This window comes from Choloepus didactylus, chromosome 6 (assembly GCF_015220235.1).
Source record: "Choloepus didactylus isolate mChoDid1 chromosome 6, mChoDid1.pri, whole genome shotgun sequence".
Taxonomy (NCBI): domain Eukaryota; kingdom Metazoa; phylum Chordata; class Mammalia; order Pilosa; family Megalonychidae; genus Choloepus; species Choloepus didactylus.
In genome coordinates, this window is record NC_051312.1 from 97,912,140 (window position 1) to 97,931,956 (window position 19,817).

Genomic DNA, 19,817 nt, shown 5'->3' on the forward strand with positions numbered 1-19,817 from the left:
TCAAGGGAAGTTCTGGGCCACTGGGCTGTGTAGGAGCATTCCCAGCCTGCTGAAAGGATGGCTGAATGGAGCGTGTCAATTTCCCCCTTTTTGCACAGCTCCATCTTCCCAGCTCCAGGACAATTAGCTGAGGGTGCATGAAAGGCCATTGTCCATGCCCAATATTATGGCATGTACAGGTGTTGCTGGACACACTTCCTTTTGCACTGGGTTTTTCAGCATGGCTCTGGGCTGTGGCTCCACTGCTGGGCAGGGGCATTCCCAGCCCACCAGGAAGATGGCTGCAAGGGGCGTGGTTTTTTTCCCCTTTGGCTAACCTCTGCCTTCCTCACTCCGAGACAATTAGCAGCGGGTACGCGAAAGGCTCTCTTCCATACCAGATATTGAGGTGTTCGCACAGTCCTTTCCTGCCATGCTTCACTGTGCAGTTCTCGCCGCCGTATCTGCAGCCGCTTTTGGATTTTTCTAAAAAAGAACTAGTCTGCTTCCAAACGCCAACCCACGGTTTCCCCATACCGCAGCATGGCTGCAGATATTCAGCGGCTTACTCACTCGTTTCAGAACGCAGACTCCCAGTTTCACCAAGTGCACGGTCCCTGTGGATTTAGTAGACCTTGTACAGTTGGTGCATCGCTGGAACTGGTGTTCTGGGTCACTTTCTGGCTTTTATCTAGTATTTTTCACCGAGGTGTTTTTTTGCCCTGTCTCTCCTAGCCGCCATCTTAGGTTTTCCCCCAGAAGCAGTCTTTAAGGAGACATCTTTCCTAATGTCTTCATTCTTAATCCTTCCTTCTCCCAGCCCTCACCCATCCTCAAAACAAAGAAGAAAAAAAAACAGGAATTGCTGCAGTCTCTACCACAATCCTTTGTCTGTGGATGTGTTGGGACAAGTGTGCATTTGACAGCACAGACAACTAGCCATTGCTTCCAGAACAGCAAAAGAATAGAATAAGAACAAGTAGGCCTGTTTTTACTTATCTGACATTCTATCTTGCTTTCCAAAAGGATTTGAGACAGTTAAGAACCAAGTTTCTATACCCTCCCCCACCCCCTGAAACACACATACACATACTCATACATGTACCCACACCTTCCTTACCTCAATGTGTGGGGAAGTGGGAGAGGGGAAAGACACAGATTGCAATTCAACATTTAAACATTTATGGAGACAATACTCTAGGTAAAACATTCGTAGTGTGCTAAAGAGGAATATGGATGTTTATAAGACAGGATTCCTCCTTTAGAAGGGCAATAAAACACAGTACAAAAGAATACAACACAAGGTTAGAGTAAGATATGTGCCATGAGATGCAAAAAGGAAGTTCTGACCTACCATACACTCTCTGAAGGGATTACAAAATGGCTCCTGGAATAAAAATGTATTTGCAGGGCCCCCCTGAGGAACTGGGAAAAATGCGGAAATGTTGGACTTCCCCTGGTTTATTACTGATACTTCACAAGCATTGAGAACTGCCAATTTAGGGAAAGGGGATTTCCCTTACGAAGCTTGTTACTGCAAAGCCTACTTATAAGTGCCTAAGCATTTCCCCCAGAGAACCTCTTTGTTGCATAGATGTGGCCTCTCTCTCTCTAAGCCAACATGCAGGTAAATTCACTGCCCTCCCCACTTCATGGGGCATGACTACCAGGAACGTAAATCTCCCTAGCTACGTGGGACATGATTCCCGGTGATGAGCCTGGACCCAGCATTGTGGGACTGAGAAAATCTTCTTGACCACAAAGGGGAAGAGAAATGAAACAAAATAAAGTTTCAGTGGCTGAGAGATTTCAAATGGAGTTGAGAGGTCACTCTGGAGGGCATTCTTATGCATAATACAGATATCCCTTTTTAGTTTTTAGTGGATTGGAATAGCTAGAACTGCAACCCATTAGCCTTGATTCTTGATTCTTGAAGATGATTACATAACTATGTAACTTACATGGTGTGACAGTGTGATTGTGACAACATTGTGGCTCACACTCCATCTCTCCAGTGTATGGACAGATGAGTAGAAAAATGGGAACAAAAATTAAATGAATAATAGGGGGGATGGGATGTTTGGGGTATTCTTCCTTACTTGTGTTTTATTCTTATTTTTATTTTTTATTTTTTTGGTGTAATGAAAATGTTCAGAAATTGATTTTGGTGATGAATGCACAATTATACGATGGTACTATGAACAACTGATTGTACACTGTGGATGACTGTAAGGTATGTGAATAACTGAATTAAAAAAAAAGAAATGGCTCCTCTTTTTGATGGGCCTTGGAAGATGAAAGGGATTGTTAAAGGGAGGGGGAGCTGTGGAGAGACATTCCAGGCAAAGGGAACAATGTGGGTTAAGGCAGAGACAGGAAAAGAATGGGCATGTGTGGGGAATAGATTAGCAGACTAGAAAGGTGGGTTGGGGTCATAGGGTGGAAGGCCTTGAATGTTACTTTGTTCTTAAAAAAGCAAACAATGAGTCAATGCAGGTTCTGAGTAGAGAGTGATAAGACTGGATCAGAGGGGTGATTAATGTGACAGCCCCTGGGAGCTAGAGTGGAGGGGGAACTTTAGGAAGGAGGACCAGTTATGAGACACTTCCAGTGGTCCAGGCAGGTATTAGGGGCCATAACAAGAGAGAGGGCCAAATGAGCGAAAAGAAAAGATGCACTCTGAGGATGGACTGAATCCAACTTGGTAATTACCAGGAGCAGGGAAGAAAGAAGAGTCAAAAATAATGATTATATTTCAAGCTTTAGGGACTGACTTAGTTTCCCAGCTGCAAAAACAAATACCATACAACGGGTTGGCTTAACAACAGGAATTTTGGGGCTCAAGGTTTCAGAGGCTAGAAGGCTTGCTTGCTTCCCAGGGTCAGTACCTGGCTGGCAGGTAATTTTTGTGTTCCCTTGGTTTTTCCATCACAGAGCGGCATCTTCTCCTTTCTCTTCTGGGTTCCATTGACTTCCAGCTCCTGGCTGCTCCCTGTGGCTTCTCCTTCCATGTCCAATTTCCTTTGCTTATAGACTCTTCAGCCACATTGGATTAAGACCCACCCTCATTCTGTTTGGGCAAACCTTAACTAATAACATCTTCAGAAGTCCTATCTACAAATGAGTTCACACCCACAGGATCCGGGTTGGGGCCTGAACATGATTTTGGTGGGAGATACGATTCAATCCCCAACAGGGACTTTGTACACTCTGCTCCATTTCAGGTCAAATGCCTCTTCCTTAGAGAAACCTTCCTGAAATAAAGCCTCTCCCATCCACTGTACCCATATTTACACACATATCACCATGGTTATTTCCTTCATGGCAATGATTACAGTCTATAATTACCTTATTTATTTAAGATGTATTTGCTTACTATTTGTTTCTTTTTTTATTCCTAATTTTTATTAAAATAAGCTAAATATTATATTCAGGTTGAGATATATATACAAATATATATTATATATATACATATATACATACATATACAAACATAAAGTCACCAAAGTATTTTATCCCATACTTAAGTTTCCTAAGTTTTTTTTTTAATAATAATAGTGACACTAGGAGAAAGTCAGGTACAAGTCATCTAAGCAGATGAGTCTTATTTCAGATTTACAGAACCTCCAAGTAGAAACACCTAGGGGCAGACTGGGGTAGTGCTTAAAGCCCATAACTTTGTGTTCCTCCATTTTCCCATCTACAAATTGGGAATAATAAATAATATGAAGGCCTTGTAAGGTCACTATGAGAATTAATGAGCTAATATGTGTAAAGAGCTTAGAACAGTGCCTGGCACATAGTAAGAGCTCAATAAAAACTATCAATCATTACTATTACGATTATTCTTAGAGCAATGGGTCAAAAGCTAAAATACACACACACACACACACACACACATACACATAGGTACATATACATACATACATACATACATCCAATATGGATATGGGAATGATCTGCCAAGCAACTTGCAGGGAACCATGGAAGTAAGAGCATGAGCTCCTATCCAGAAAGCAGGCAGCAGAAGGGGCAAAAAGTGGACACATACAGAGAGGTCAGGAAGTTAGAGAAAATACATGCTTGGGTCCTGTTTAGGTGACCTTATTCCTCCCCCTCTCTTTGACACAGGTATGAATACCTCTGGAAACCTTTCTTTTCTTTCCTCTTCCCCTTTTTCATTCAATAAAACCTTAGGTTGAAATGGGATAAGAAGGGACATTGTCCTTTTTTTGCCCTCCATCTCTGCTCAACTGAGTTCTTTCATCAGTCCTAGCTGTGTATGAAAGACAAGGACACTGTAAGGAAAAGATAGAAAGAGCAACCAAGGCTAGACAGTGTAGGAGAAACAAAGAGTAGTCCAAGTTCAAATATGTACCCAGCAGCATGGCTGAATGGTGCACAGAGCCCAGAGTCTGGAGTCCCAAAGTTCAGGTTCTGACTCTGCCACTTACTGCCTACACTTTTTTAATGGATTACAAAATGATACAGTTTTATTAGATCACTTGGCAAATAGAGAAAAGCATAAAGAAGAAAATTAAACTTCACCCATACATTTCTGCCATTGTAAATATTTTGGTGTATTTTTTCCCTTTCTTTATGCAGCCACGGGCGTATTTTTTAAACATAGATGAGCATCTCAAGTTTTGGTTGATTTCTCTCTCAAACTTCTCTTACCACTGGACCTAGGGGTGGGGTAGGTATTCTCTTTGCTCCAAATTCTTTCTCCCCTCTCCCCAATCCCTTGCCTTTAAATAAAACTATACAACCTGACTACCCATCTTGCCATTTTAAATCCTTGCTCTCTGTCACTCCAACATAACTCCTTTCAAAATTCATGGTGATTTCAATATCCTGGCCTCTTAATTTCTTGATCCCCTCTCCTCCAATGATCTTGTCTTCCACCTACCTTGGTCACTAACTGCCATAGTAAAACCCTAGATATTGTCATATCTGGTAACTGTAATTCCTCCATACGCTGAGTTTCAAGCTTTCCACTTCCTCCTATCTTTCTAGCTCACTGTTTCTACTATGATTCTCCAAATCCTTCAGCCCCTCTGTAACTATAATCCACCTATAATCCCTCAGTTGCCTTATATTCTCTCTTCCCTGCCCTACTCGCCTTAAATTCCATGGTTGATGAGTATAATCACTCCCTTGAAGACACCCCTTTCATCCCATGTCTCTCTCTCACTTTGTCATACTCATTGGGAAAAAGGACAATCCTGATTAAAAACAACTCTCCAACTCCACACTCATACCGAAGAAACTGGACGTAGCTGGAGAAACACAACCATGTAGAGTGGTCTCACTAACTTATGTGAGCCTTCAAAACTGTGCCACAATCAAACTCTGTTCCCACAGTCCATATGCTCTTCCTCTCTGCTAAAGGGGTATTTACTTTCTCTATCCTCCTCACTCTTAGCTAGCAACTTTCCTCCTTATTTAATTGAGAAAACAGAAGCAATCTGAAAAAAAAGTGTCTACAAGCTCCCAAAATACCACCATCCCCTTACCTTCATCTATGCCCATATACTGTGCCTGCCTTCTCCTGTAATACTGTAGATTAACTGTTGGTTTTTGTTTTCTTTTGTTTTGTTTTTTACTCTTGCCTACTCAAGGGCACCCCACTAGCAATTTTCCTATATTCTTCTCATATCATAAAATTTATCACTCTAATGGCTCATTCCCATCAGCATATACTCTTATTATTTCTCCCATCTTAAAAATTGGACCCCCAATTCCCCCGCAAACTATCATACCATATTTCTCCTCCTCTTTACAGCAAAAATTCTCAAAAGATTATCTGTATTAATGGCCTCCAATTCAGCTCTTCCCATTCTCTCTGTATCCACTCCAATTAGGCTTTCACCCCCAACACTCCAAAAAAAAAAAAAAATCTGCTCTTGTCAAGGTCACCAATAACTTCCACAAAGCTAAATCCAATAACCAATTCCTGTCATCTTATTCTGGCATTGTTGATTACTCCACTTTGAAATAGTTTCTTCACCAAGTGACCAGGGCATCATAATCTCATGGTTTTCCTCCACCCCCTGGTTTCTCCTTAGCCTCCTAAACTAGCTCCTCCTCATTTCCTTGACTTCTAAAACATTGCAATGTTGACAACCTTTAAAAGACAAGACCATCTTCGCTCACCCCTTTGTTGATCTCTTCCAGGTCATGGCTTTAAATAACACCTGTATACTGACAGCTTCAAATTTGTATCTATTGCCCCACCTTTCTTCTAAACTCCTGATTCATATGCCATTTCTGAAACTGAGTTCCTGATCTCTCCAGCTCCCCAAAACTACTCCTCCTGCTGCCTCCCCATCTTAGTAAATGACAACTCCATCATTCTAGCTGCTCAGGCCCAAAACCTTGGCATCATTATTGATGCTTCTCTTTCTCTCACATACCACATCTAATTCATCAGCCACACCTGCCAGTTATGCCTTCAAAAATATCCAGAATCTTAACACTTCCACACCTCCATTGCTATCACACTAGTCCGAGCTACCATAGTCTCCCATCTGAATTTTTTCAATAGCCTGGTCTTCCAGTTTTCCACCTTGTTCCTCCTATAATCTATTCTCAACACAAAAGACAATGTTTCTGTGTTTTTGACATTAGCTAGAATACATCAATCATCTGCTCCTAAAGCTCTAAAGGCCTCCCATCTCATTCCGAATAAGACAAATTATTTAAAATAGTCCACATGTCCCCACACAATCCATTACCCCCACTCTGTCCTCATCCCTTGCTACTCCGCGGGCACATCCCTCCAGTCACACTGGCCTCCTTAGAGTTGCTTCCATCAAGCACACTCCTGTCTCAGGACTTTTGTACTTGCTCTTCCCTATGCTTAGAACGCTTTCCACCCAGTTTATAGAACAAGGCCCAGCACTTAGTTGGCTCTTAACAAAAATCAAGTAAATGAATTTGCAAACACACTGTACATGTGGTTTTCTATTTTGCTTTTTTAATTTATCATTGTTCATGAACATTTTCCAACATGGTCAGATGTATTTCAAGACCATAATTTTTAAAGGTTAATAATATTCCATTTTATAAATATATCACAAATCATTTACAATTTCCTTCTGTAGGATATTTTGAATGTTTTCTCCTTTGATCTTTCTAATTCTCAGTGGTTTCATCTCTAAAAATAAAGGGAACATCTATCTTACAGAATTATTGTAAAGACTAACTGTGACAGTATAGGTAGATACATAGACATCTGTTTCTGTACTACTGCTTTAAGCATAAAGGCAACATGGTGTCAATGAAACATCATAGATCTTAGAAGCAACAGATTAAAATATGAATCACAATTTTGGCCCCGCCAACCTTAAACAAGATACTCAATCTCTATGATTAATTAAACCATCTCATTCAAAAAGTGACTGTACAATAACAAAAAGACTAACAACCCAATTAAAAATGGGCAAAGGATTTGAGCAGACATTTCTCCAAAGAAGATATACAAATGGCCAATGAGCACATGAAGAGATGCTCAATGTGATTAGCGAGTAGAGAAATGCATAGCAAAGGCACAATAAGGTAGGTCCACTTCACAACCACAATGAAGGCTATCCAAAAAAAAAAAAAAAGTTGATAATAATATGCGTTGGCAAGGATGTGGAGAAATTAGTACCTTCGTATGCTGCTGGTGAGAAAGTAAAATAGTCTAGCTGCTGTGGAAAACAGTTTGGCAGTTCCTCAAAAGATTGAGAATTACTATATAACACAGCAATTCCACTCTTAGGTATATACCCCAAAGAACTGAAAACAGGTACTCAAACAAATATGTATACATATGTCCAAAGCAGCACTATTCACAATAGGTGAAAGGTGGAAACAGCCCAAATGTCCATCAGCAGATGAATGGATAAACAAATTGTGGATTTTACATACAATAGAATATTATTTAGCCATAAAAAGAATAAAGTACTGATACATGCTATAATGCAGATGAACCTCGAAAGCATTGTGTTAAAGTAAAAGAAGCCAGACATAAAAAGTAACATATTTTATGATTCCATTTATATGAAATACCCAGAATAGGGAAATCCATAGGGGCAGAAAACATATTGGTGGCTGCCAGGGGCTATGAGGAGCAGGTAATGGGGAGAAACTGTTTAATGGCTCCTGGGTGTTATTTTGGAGTGATGGAAATGTTTTAGTTAGAAGTGGTGTTTATACAACATTGTGAATATGCTAAATGTCCATAAATTGTTCACTTCAATATGGTTAGTTTTATGTTATATTAATTTCACCTCAAAAATTTTTTTAAAGTGTTTATAATAATTTTTTTAAATAATTAAAAGTCTGGCATAATGACTGGCCCAGAGTAGATAATAAATGTACATCATTCTCTACTCATAAACAATCACTTTTCTTAAGTTATGAACCTGAAAGAAAAAAGATTTTTGTAACTCCTGCTGTTGCATGCATATTCTCTAAATGGGTAATAAAAATTATCAATGCAGAATACTCTGTTTTGACGAACAACTATCCAACATTTACCAAAACACATTTAAAATGTTTTATTTCACATAAATTATGTATAAATTAATAAATTAATAATCTAAATTAATTTTTTTCTATTTATCATTTCAAAAGATAGGCAAAACAATTATTTTTAATCATTGAATGACAATATGGATAAATTCTTTTTTTAATATTGTGTTTCATTCAATATTTATTTTTGTCAGTTCAGAACCATTATGATGATGACAAGTTGAGCAAGAAACTATTAAATACATCAGCCTCACTTCAGGAATATTTTCTGAAGCAATCTGGGAGTTGTAGCTGCATGAATGTCAAGCCATTACTAATTTATTTTATTGGTGCTTTTCACATACAAGTTTGAATATGTGCAATTGGAATGGTCAACAAATACAAGGCGAGGTCCTCCAAGACATAATCATCTTTTACTCCCAGGATCTGGCCAAGAGTCTGACATATAAAAGGTATTACATTAACACTGAGGAGGTGGGATGAATGCGTGGGTAAGTGACTGATTTAGTATGATAGTCGTTGGTGCTGCTTTTCCTTCAGGGCACTCCAAGTCATTACTTTCTGTCCCCTTGTACCCTGCTTGTGGTTGGGTGCAGCCATGTAACCAGTTCTGGCCCATGAATTGGGAGACCAAGTGACATGTGCCATTTCCAGGCTGGAGCATTTAAAGGCTGGGACAAAATCCTCCATGTTCCTCTTCCACTGCTACAGTGATCATGAAAGCATATGTTAAGAAGCAGCTTCCATCAGTCACCCAGTCCCAGTGAATGTGATGAGCAGAGCCCCCTGCTTACCACATTGAATATTATAGTATGAGTCACAAAGTTTTAAGTCACTGAAATTTTGGAGTTTCGTTACAGCAGCATGAACCAGACTATACTAACTAGTAAAACAAGTAAGTTGATGAGATTTGTTTTAGAACTAGAAGCTTATCAGAGTTTATTTTCAGAAAAACAAAAACAGACATGTGGTATAATTTGGACATGTGACTCCCTGATAACAGCTCTCTCATCTATAAAGTGGGATGCTAAGAGTATCTACCTCATAGGACAGTCATAGGGATTAAATAAGAGAATGTCTACTAATTGCTAAGCATAGTGCCTAGGGCATAGATGAAACTTTCAATAAATGTTAGTAATAATTAATATTATTGTTATTATTGATAATTAGACACGCACTGCATATTCCACCTTTTTCTCATTCATTTTAATTTGTGGTCAATTTGTTCAACTTGAATAATCTTTATTGAGAACTAGCATATAGAAGTCATCATGCAAGGCGCTGAATAAAGACAAATTAGATAAGACATTGTTCTGGTTTGCTAGTGCTGCCGTTATGCAAAATACCAGAAATGAACTGTAAAAGGGGATTTATTAGGCTACAAATTTACAGTTCTAAGGCCACAAAAGTGTCCAAACTAAGGCATTAATAAGAAGATACCTACACTGAAGAATGGCCAATGGCATTCAGAACACCTGTCAGCTGGAAAGGCAAATGGCTGGCATCTGCTGGCCCTAGGTTGTGTTTCACCTCCTCTCTCAGCAACTGTGTGTCCGTAGCTTAGCATCTCCAAACGTCCTTCTGTTCACAACTCCAAGCATCTCTGAGCATCTCTGTCAGATCCTGAGCATCTCTCCAAAAGTCTCTCTCAGCTGCTCTTGGGGCATTTTGTCCTTTCTTAGCTTCTCCAGAGCAAACTCTGGGCCAGGATCTCAAAGTGTCACAACTATCTGGGCCTGTGTCAGCTCTTTTTAAAGAAATCCAGTAAACTCATCAAGACCTACCCTGAATGGGCAAGGTCAAATCTCCATGGAAACATTCAATCAAGAGGTCACACCCTTATCAAAAATATTAATAAGTCTGCCCCACAAGATTGCATTAAAGAATATGGCTTTTGGGGGACATAATATATCCAAACTGGCACAGACATCTTTGAGGCCTTTTCTTTACTTATGATTCTCCTTTCCTCTCTATTCCACCAATAACAAAGCAAACTTTAATATCATAAATGTAAATGCAATGCACTATGTCATAAATATTTAATCAGTGGTAGAGCTGACTAATTTTTAATTTAAAAACTTTATATTCTATATATCTATGTCTTATTTAAAGTGAAGATGGAAAAATGGGTTAGGTCCAATTCAATAAAGGCCATCAGTAGTAGGGCAAAAGATAGAACCTGTACCTACTTCCCAACTGCCCTTAATGTAGTGCCCTGTAGATAGGAGGCACTCAATGCACAGAATTACAGATGCATCAGAGATCAACATATCCCCTTATCTTACAAATTAATAGACTGGTATCCAGAGAGGCAACTAGCCAAAAGTCATGAAGCAAGGTAGTGGCAGAGCTGATACTAGAACCCAGACTTTCAAATTGTCTCAAGTATTTAACCCTCTAAAGCACAAAGTCCTACAATCTCCTGACAGAGAGATATAAACAATACTGTGAAAAATCTAAAATTAATTTTTACTGAAATTATATTTTAGCATTAGCCATGGTAACAGGGGATAATAAAACATCAAAAACTAACCCATCAGAAAGACGGTGTTAGATTTAACATTATAATCAAGAAGAGAAGGTACAGTCTCTCCAAGAACACCAAGTTTCGTTCCTCTATCCCATAATGTTGATACCCCTTTCTGGCATGAAAAAGTTAGAATGGTCATTGCCCAGATATCCTTGAAGATTGAGAGAATGATCAAATGAGAGAGAGGAGTTCTAATGGAGAAGTTAGGATTTAACAACTGATTATGACTACTGACTCATTATATAGATATTTCTTTTTAGTTTCTAGTGTTTTAGAGTAACCAGAAGGAAATACCTGAAAATGTTGAACTGTAATCCAGTAGCCTTGATCTTTTATAATGATCGTACAACTATATAGCTTTTATCTTGTGACCGTGTGATTGTAAAAACCTTGTGACTTACAGTCCCTTTATCCCATGTACAGGTAGATGAGTAATAAAATACATACATGCATGAAAAAAACTAAATAATAGGTTGGGAATATGGGCAAAGAATACCCCTATATAAACCATGGACAATAGTTAATAGTACTTCTTTAATAATCTTTCTTCAATTGGAACAAATGTAACTACTGTTAAAAAAATATAGCAAAATTGCAAAAAAGGGCTATCATCAATTGTAACAAATTTTCTACACCAATGCAAGTGCTGGTGGTGGGTTAGTGTATGGGAATCTTGTATTTCATGCATGATTGTTCTGTAAACTCATAACTTCTCTAACAAAAAAAAATTTTGAAAAAGAAGAGAAGGTACCTTCAAAACCTAAAAGGATACGATTCTTATCATATTTTTCCCCATTCACATTTTACAAAACTCAAAATTAAACAGAAAAAAAAAACAGAAATAGCTTCATATGCCTCCCTTTATGGATCAGAGTCCTGTATAAAAGAAAATCACTTCAAGCAAGGAAAACGAAAGTTAATTTCTACGCCACAAGTCTGCTAAATTATATCCCATGGATAAAAGAACACATATTTACTATTTATAGAATAGAAAATAGTCCATATAGATTTTAGAGAAGTTGTGGGTTTACAGAACAATCATACATAAACTACAGGATTTCCATATACTAACCTATTAACACCTTGCATTGTTGTTGTACAATTGTTACAATTGATAAAAGCACATTTTTATAACTGTGTTAACTATAGTCCATAGTTTTGTATACAGTTCACTGTATTGTACAGTTCCATGGAGTTTTTAAAAATTTTTATTCTAGTGCCATATATACAAACTCACATTTCCCCTTTGAATCACATTCAAATATATACATTACAGTGTTGTTAGTTACATTTATAATGCTATGCTACCATCACCGCCATCCATTAGTAAAAATTTCCATCATTCTAAATAGGAATTTTACATTTTAAGATTTAACTCCTATTCTCTATCCCCACCCTGTCCCATGGTGACCTATATTTCCAGACTGACTGTATGAGTTTTCTTATTCTAATTATTTCATATCAGTGAGATCATTCAATATTTGCCTTTTTGTATTTAGCTTATTTCACTCAACATGATGTCTTCAAGTTTCTTCCAGGTTGGTGCATATATCTGATCTTCATTCCTTTTCATGACTGAATAATATTCAATTGTGTGTATATACCACATTTTGTTTATCCATTCATTTATTGATGGACACTTGGATTACTTCTGTCTTTGGGCAACTGGGAATAATGCTGTTATGAACATTGGTGTGCAAATATCTGTTCAAGCATATGGATTTTTATATTTTCTGGAGTAACTATTTTATTTACAATTAGGAATGATTTAAATATTTTTTTTCTGAGTACAGAGGTTGGGTGAATTAAAGCCATGCATATGAAGAAACTGCAAGATAAAATAAAAATAATTTACCTAAGCTTCAGTAGCAGAGAGATTCCAAAAGGAGCCGAGAGGTCACTCTGGTGGGCACTCTAACGCACACTTTAGACAACCCTTTTTAGATTCTAAAGAATTGGGGTAGCTGGTGGTGGATACCTGAAACTATCAAACTACAACCCAGAACCCATGAATCTCGAAGACAGTTGTATAAAAATGTAGCTTATGAGGGGTGACAATGGGATTGGGAAAGCCATAAGGACCACACTCCACTTTGTCTAGTTTATGGATGGATGAGCAGAGAAATAGGGGAAGGAAACAAACAGACAAAGGTACCCAGTGTTCTTTTTTACTTCAATTGCTCTTTTTCACTCTAATAATTATTCTTGATATTTTTGTGTGTGTGCTAATGAAGGTGTCAGGGATTGATTTAGGTGATGAATGTACAACTATGTAATGGTACTGTGAACAATCAAATGTACGATTTGTTTTATATGACTGCGTGGTACGTGAATATATCTCAATAAAATGAAGATTAAAAAAAAAATTTACCATTATTGAGTGTTTACTAAATGATGTGCACTGTGCAAAATAAGCACTTTTCATATATCATCTAATTTCACAAACCTGTGAGATGGATAGTGTAATTATCCCCATTTTACTGATCATGAAATGGAGGCTCAGAGGGCTTACATAACTTGTCTGAAGTTACTCAGGTAGTGGCAGAAAGAGGATTCAATTCCAGACCTGTTTTTATCTAAAGACTGTGCTCTTAACTATTATCGTATTCAAGCCCTAAGACCAAATCAAGTTTCTGACCGTCCAGAATTTAGATCAAGGTCCATTCACTATACATAAGGAGTGGATTACATGATCTCTAAGACCCTTTCCAACAATAATTCTATTGCCAGAAATAGAACTTATGTCAGAATTCACATAATATTTCTAAGAGTGTATCCCAGACCTAAGGGGAAGGCCATCAACAGCTGCACCAATAATAAAAGGAGGAAAAGGGGGAAAGAATAAAAAGAGAACGAGAAAGAGCAATAGGCCCTTCCAAGGGTCCAAATACAGTTACATTTTACCAGGCCACTATGAAAAAAGTGGAAAAGGGGAAACTGCAATTGAAAGCAGAACTGTCACGGGTATACACAAATAGAAAGAGCTTAGCCCTGGGGTATACACAAAGAGCTTAGCCCAGGGGTATACACAAATAGAAAGACTTAGCTTAGTCTGTTGTGATTGCCTCACAACAGACAAGGCACAAGCTGTGAGAAGGACCCAGCTGGAGTCTGTGGCCATGAGCTGAATGCACAATGCTAGGCCAAGACACAAAGTTCTAACGTTAGGATTAATCAGTAGTTAATAGGAATAGTTGGGTACAGATGAGTTATCACTAGCTTCTGGGAGAGGCTTTACCATAGCTGCAGGGTATCTGGATATATAACCACTGAAATGTATAACCACTGTGTGGAGACTGTGGTTATAGGATAGAGAGAGGGAGGAACTAGCATTTATTCTTTGAAGTTCCATATGTTACACTGGGTTGCACAACAACCTTAGTAGATATTGCTCCCTAACTTACTACTAAAATAAATCACGGTCTGAAAGGACCCATGCCCATGCTCCTTCCTCGCTGTATCACACAGTGAAATGCCTTCAGAACTCACTAGAGCTGGGATGAAAGGTAATGAGAAGTAGTGAAACATTGTGACCATACCCTAGGCATCCCAGGGAGTCCTCAAGGGCTGACATTCCACATATACCAACTGGCATCACATATATCCACAGCCTTGATGTGTCCAAGTGACGTCTATTCTTTCTCTAGTCTCCTGATCTCGTTATTTCAATCAAAAACAAATCAAATATTCCTACAAAATCAACATTTGAAGACTTTGTGAAAGGAGGAAAAATAACTTATAAAGAATGGAAGTAAAAGATAAAAAGAAAAATAACCCCCCCCAAAAAAAAAAATTTGTGTCAATGAAATAATAGTAGCCTTTGCTTTGTTTAGGCTTTAGATAATTATTTATTTACTGTCTCAACAAATATTTATTTTGTGCTTTATATTCCTTATAGGCTCTGCTAGGTACTGGAGAGTACTATCTAGCTAGAGGGATACATACAAAACGGTGAGTGGGCAGGTGAAAAAAGACCAACTAAATTGCCCTAAGGAAGTCAAGAAGGCTTCACAGAAGAGGTGTAACATTTGAGCTGGGGATACAAGAGTTCAACAAGTAGAAAAGAGGGATGGCACTCCACATGGACTTTCTGACAGTAAAATTCACTCGGGTCTGTGCTCAATGTACCAAAAGTATGTATGCGTGGGGCTGAAGGTGGAGGGTTTGTGGCATGATATTGTAACCAAGAAGTTGGGATTTAAGGGCTGATTATGATTACCGAGTCATTATATAGATATTCCTTTTTACTTTCTGGTATATTAGAGCAGACCGAGGGAAATACCTGAAATTTGAACCGTAATCCAGCTGCCTTGAGCTCTGATGATGATTGTATAGCCTTTATCTTGTGCCCTTGTGATTGTAAAAACCTTGTGACTAACCTTCACTTGTACCCATTTATCCGGTTTTTCGACTTTAAAGTCTTATGATCACTATGGACAGCCCCTAATGTTTATTAATGAAGGGTCCTGGGTCAGCCCAGAACTAACCCAACCCAAGTCCAAAGTTATCTTGATAACAGAAGCTGGATCTAACCAAAATGGCCCACCTGACATGCACAGTAGCTTAGACTTTAACCTACAAGTCACCTATACCTCATTATAATACTAAAAATCATGCCCATTGTCATATTAAGGCTGCCATTTTCTTACATACATTCTGTGACTAAGCATGTAATCAATCTGCACATGCTCAATAATTAAATCACCTATAATTATATCATCTTGGGCCATTGTGCTCATTATCCTAAAACCTACACATCTTTTAACACTACAAAACTATACAAATTACTGCAGTTCAGGGAGACAGATTTTGGGCTGATAGGCCATCTGTTCTCCTGCTTCACACCTAGCAATAAACTCTTTCTCTCTTTGAAACCCTGGTGTCTCAGGAATTGGTCATTTGAGCACATCCAACAAAGAATCCACCACCTTGGTCTGGTAACAACATGAAGCTGGTAAGGCCAGCTGGGGTCATGTGGTGAGAAACAATGGATTCCAGGTCAAGGAGTTTGGCTCTTTTCATATAAGCAGAGTTATGAAGGATTTCTAAGCAGGGGAGAGGCAAGGTCATGGGCTGAGCCTTCTTATAAAGCCCACTCAGGGAACCTATGGGATATGAAGACAGCAGGGAGTAGCTTGGTCATTTGGACAGATATAACTATAGAAAAAGACCATTATAAAACTTGACAAAAATTAAACCTTGAATGACAGTATCTGGCCTCTGAGCCCTCCCAAGTTTATTATTAAAAGGCATAAAATATTTCATGTGCTCTAATTTTAAAAATTAAAGTTAAATTTACACACAGTCAGCTTCAAATGAAAATCTATGGTCCAGAAAATGGCAATTACTATAACTATTATTATAGAATAAAAACATTTGTGGACGGTGATGAATACACTACTCTGTGATTTTACCAAGAGCCTTGGATTGTACACTTTGGATGAACTGTATGGTGTGTGAAAAAAACTGTTTTTAAAAAAATTTTTTGTGGAAATTTTTCTCAAAAGAATGAAGTAAAACTCAATTGGAGCTGATTTATCAAAAATATTATTACAGTAATAAATACATATGGGGTATATGTGTCCTAAAATATACACTAAATATACACTAGAGGGCAAAAGGTAGCTGAGTAAAGACAAACAGATCTTGCAAATCACCAAAAATGGACAAAGAACTGGCTTTAAACTGTATTTCTAAAGAGTAGCTAAGAAAGGATTCTACAATGAAGGGATAAAAATTAGGAACTAACAGGTCATTCACTCACTTCTACCATTTCACTATTCCCTTTTCTGCTGATAATTCTCTTTTTCATCATTCCCAAATGATTTTACAGATCCTCTCATCCAAGAGTTTTCCAATTTTACTTTAACAATGAAGCCCTGCAAATAGTCTTATATAAAATCCCAATATATAAAACATATAAAAGCAGAGCGCTCTGGTTGAAAGGGGTCAGGGAGAGAGGAAGTACTAGAGCACTTTAACTTGGCCTCCACCCACACCCAAAAGCCCTTCATTTTCCCCAGTAAAGTCTGAAACACACTGCTCTAGTCTAAACTTCTCAATTTACAAATGAGGAACTGTGGCCTTGGGAGTTAATCTAAGTAAGCTCCTTGAAAAAAAGACCAGTTTCCTGGTGCCTCTGCTAAAAATTAAAATGCTTTCTCTTCCTCATAAACTCAAATTAAAACTTCTGGGTTAAAAATCTTTCCTTATAAGTTACTCTAGAAATTCATGCCATCCCTCTATCCCAAATTCCCATTCAAAATTCAGCTGGGGCAGTAATCACGTATTTAGCAAGTACCTACTTGAAGCCAAATATTCTGCTAGGGATATGTCACCTTCTCTCATTTAACGGTCACAATCCTGAGATCAAAAACTGGCCTCAGAGAGGTATTGTACCACCTTCCCAAGATCACACAACTCTCAAGAGTGGAATCCTGGTCTGACTCTCACTCTAATTCCAACCTTTCCCAAATCTCTGCCTATCTCTACACCAGCTCCCAGAAATGCAAAAATTATGCGGGAGCCTATCATTTCACAGAGGATATATTTTACATTCAGTCTTGCAGGGGGAATGTTCCAACTTGTAGCCAAGCACAGTGGACTCCAGCTTATATTAAACCTCTAAATTCAAGCTTCAGAACCATAGAAGGGCTAACCCCACAGCCACAACTACCAAATCTTTACATACTACTACAACTTTCTTTACAAGCATGAGTTACATACTTTCAGTAGTTGGGAGAACGGGGAAGTGGAATACTCTTAATGAAAGGGCGGCAGAAACCACTTTGAAGTGAGCATGAAATGACTGGCTGGCATTTTAGGTTGGATAGATATTATCTACATAGATAAAGATATTAGAATTTGTATTTAGGGGCTGCCTTGGGACAAGGGACGACTATCATCTTGGAGTAGGAGTCAGAGATGGCTTTAAATACTTTGAATTTGGGGAGAAGTCTGGGAGTTTGGATTGAGGCATCCTCTGGGAGCATAGGGAGCTGAAGTGACTGTCCTGGTCAGTTAGAGAAGAGCCTGAACCAAGAGTGTGGAGCCAGGACCGATATTACTGGTAACAGAAGGAGAGATTTTAAACAGAACCGGGACTTGGGGCCATCCTCTGGAAAGTGTGAGCCAATGGCCTGACAGGTCCTGGGCATTAGGCGGTCTGAATTTTGGAGTGCCGGCTTCAGTGGCGGTTAGGAGGCTGGATTTGGGAAGTCCGGAGCCGGGCTGCGGATCAGGCAGGGCAGTAGCAGCGAGTGGGTGGGTGCCCGCGCCGGGGCTCTGCCGGGTGGGAGGAGACTCGGCGGTTGGACCAGGAGCAGCAAAGCCCCGGGCCACCCCAACCCACCTTCCCCCGCCCCCGCTTACCTTCTGTGGGAAGTAGCGAATCGAGTAGTTCAAGGCCACGGCGGGGCGGGAAGTGGGGCTGGATGACAAATGTAGACTGCCGAAAGCTCTCAGAGCCGGCGATCGGGGGATAGAGGCCCCAGACGCCTGCAGGGGCAGGAGCAGCAGCAGCAGCTGGAGGGAGCAGCGCCCCATTGCTCGGGCCGGCTGCTGCAGCGGAGGTGGGAGGGTGGAAGAACCGCAGACCCGCGCAGACAGAGCCGGGCTCTGCCAGAAGCTCCGCCCGCCGAGGGCTGGCTCCTCCCCGGGAAACCCAGAGCCACTCCGCCTCTCAAAGCGGCGGCCCGAACCCAGGTCACCCTACCCACGCCGCCCCGTCCCCGAGGGCGCCTTCTCCACTATTCACTTCCTCTCGTGCCATCCTCTCCTCGGAGCACTCCTCCACTGCAATCACCCCCAAGTCTGCTTTTATCACCCCAGGGGCCCCTCCTATGTCACCGCCGTATCTTATCCTTAACCTACATCTCCCTCCAAGCCCACCTGTCGGTCTCGTCACCCCATATTCCCTCCTTGATTGTCACCGCCAAAACCTCTAGGGCCGCCTCAATTCTATTGCCAGGCCCCCGGCCCTCCACAAATCCCACGTAATGATAATAATGATATCCACACAATGATAGTAATGATAATAACTGCCGTGACAATTTACTGTGTATCACTAGGCATGACGGCTCACACACCATCTCGTCTTAATCACACAGCAATCTTGTGCGTCATGTACGATTATTATCATTTTCTGATGAGGAAACTAAGGCTCTGAAAGGTGCAGTGCTTACACTGGGTCACTCAGCAGGACGTGGAGCCTGACTTCGCAGCCACTTGATCTGATTCCCAAACCTGCGCTCCTTCCAGCCCACCTTCAAGATGCCATTCCAACCATCCCCTATGGTACCCCGTCCTTGGGTCACCCCGAAACTCCATATCGCTTGTACAGCCCATCCCTTGCGGACATCGCCCAGGGCCCACGTCTCCTCCGAATCCCGTCAGGTCCCCATTCCTTCTTCCAGGTTACGCCCCTTTCTTCTCCTAGCTCCTGGAAGCACGCTTCAGGACCCGCCTTCTTCTCTCCTCCCGCCACCGCCCCCTTCCTTCTTCCGACAGCGCCCCCTTCCGTCTTCAAGGCTCTGCCAACCTTCTTCACCTATTTCCACACACCCCTTCCAATCACCCCGCCCGACACCAGTCCGAGGGGCACTCCGCCTGCTCCCACCTCTTCTCCGACTCCCTACACCCAATTGGCGCAGCACCACCCCAACACCTACTTTACAGACTGGACCAACTGCTCCCCCAGTCGGGGAGGAACACTCAAACCTACCCTCCAGTTTGACAAAAATGGTCTCTCCCAGATGCTCGCTGGATTTCGTTGTAATCGCGACACTTA

At 40.2% G+C, this 19,817-nt stretch overlaps 1 protein-coding gene across 1 annotated transcript in view; it reads right to left on the minus strand.

Annotated features, from left to right (window-relative positions):
* LOC119538223 (prolylcarboxypeptidase) overlaps nucleotides 1-18,979 on the minus strand; it is a 93,939-nt gene extending 74,960 nt beyond the window's left edge. Inside the window, exon 1 of the mRNA XM_037841047.1 lies at nucleotides 18,401-18,979. Coding sequence (XP_037696975.1) covers nucleotides 18,401-18,574 — 174 coding nt within the window. The 5' untranslated portion in view covers nucleotides 18,575-18,979. The remainder of the gene's footprint in view (nucleotides 1-18,400) is intronic.
* Nucleotides 18,980-19,817: the final 838 nt, after the last annotated feature.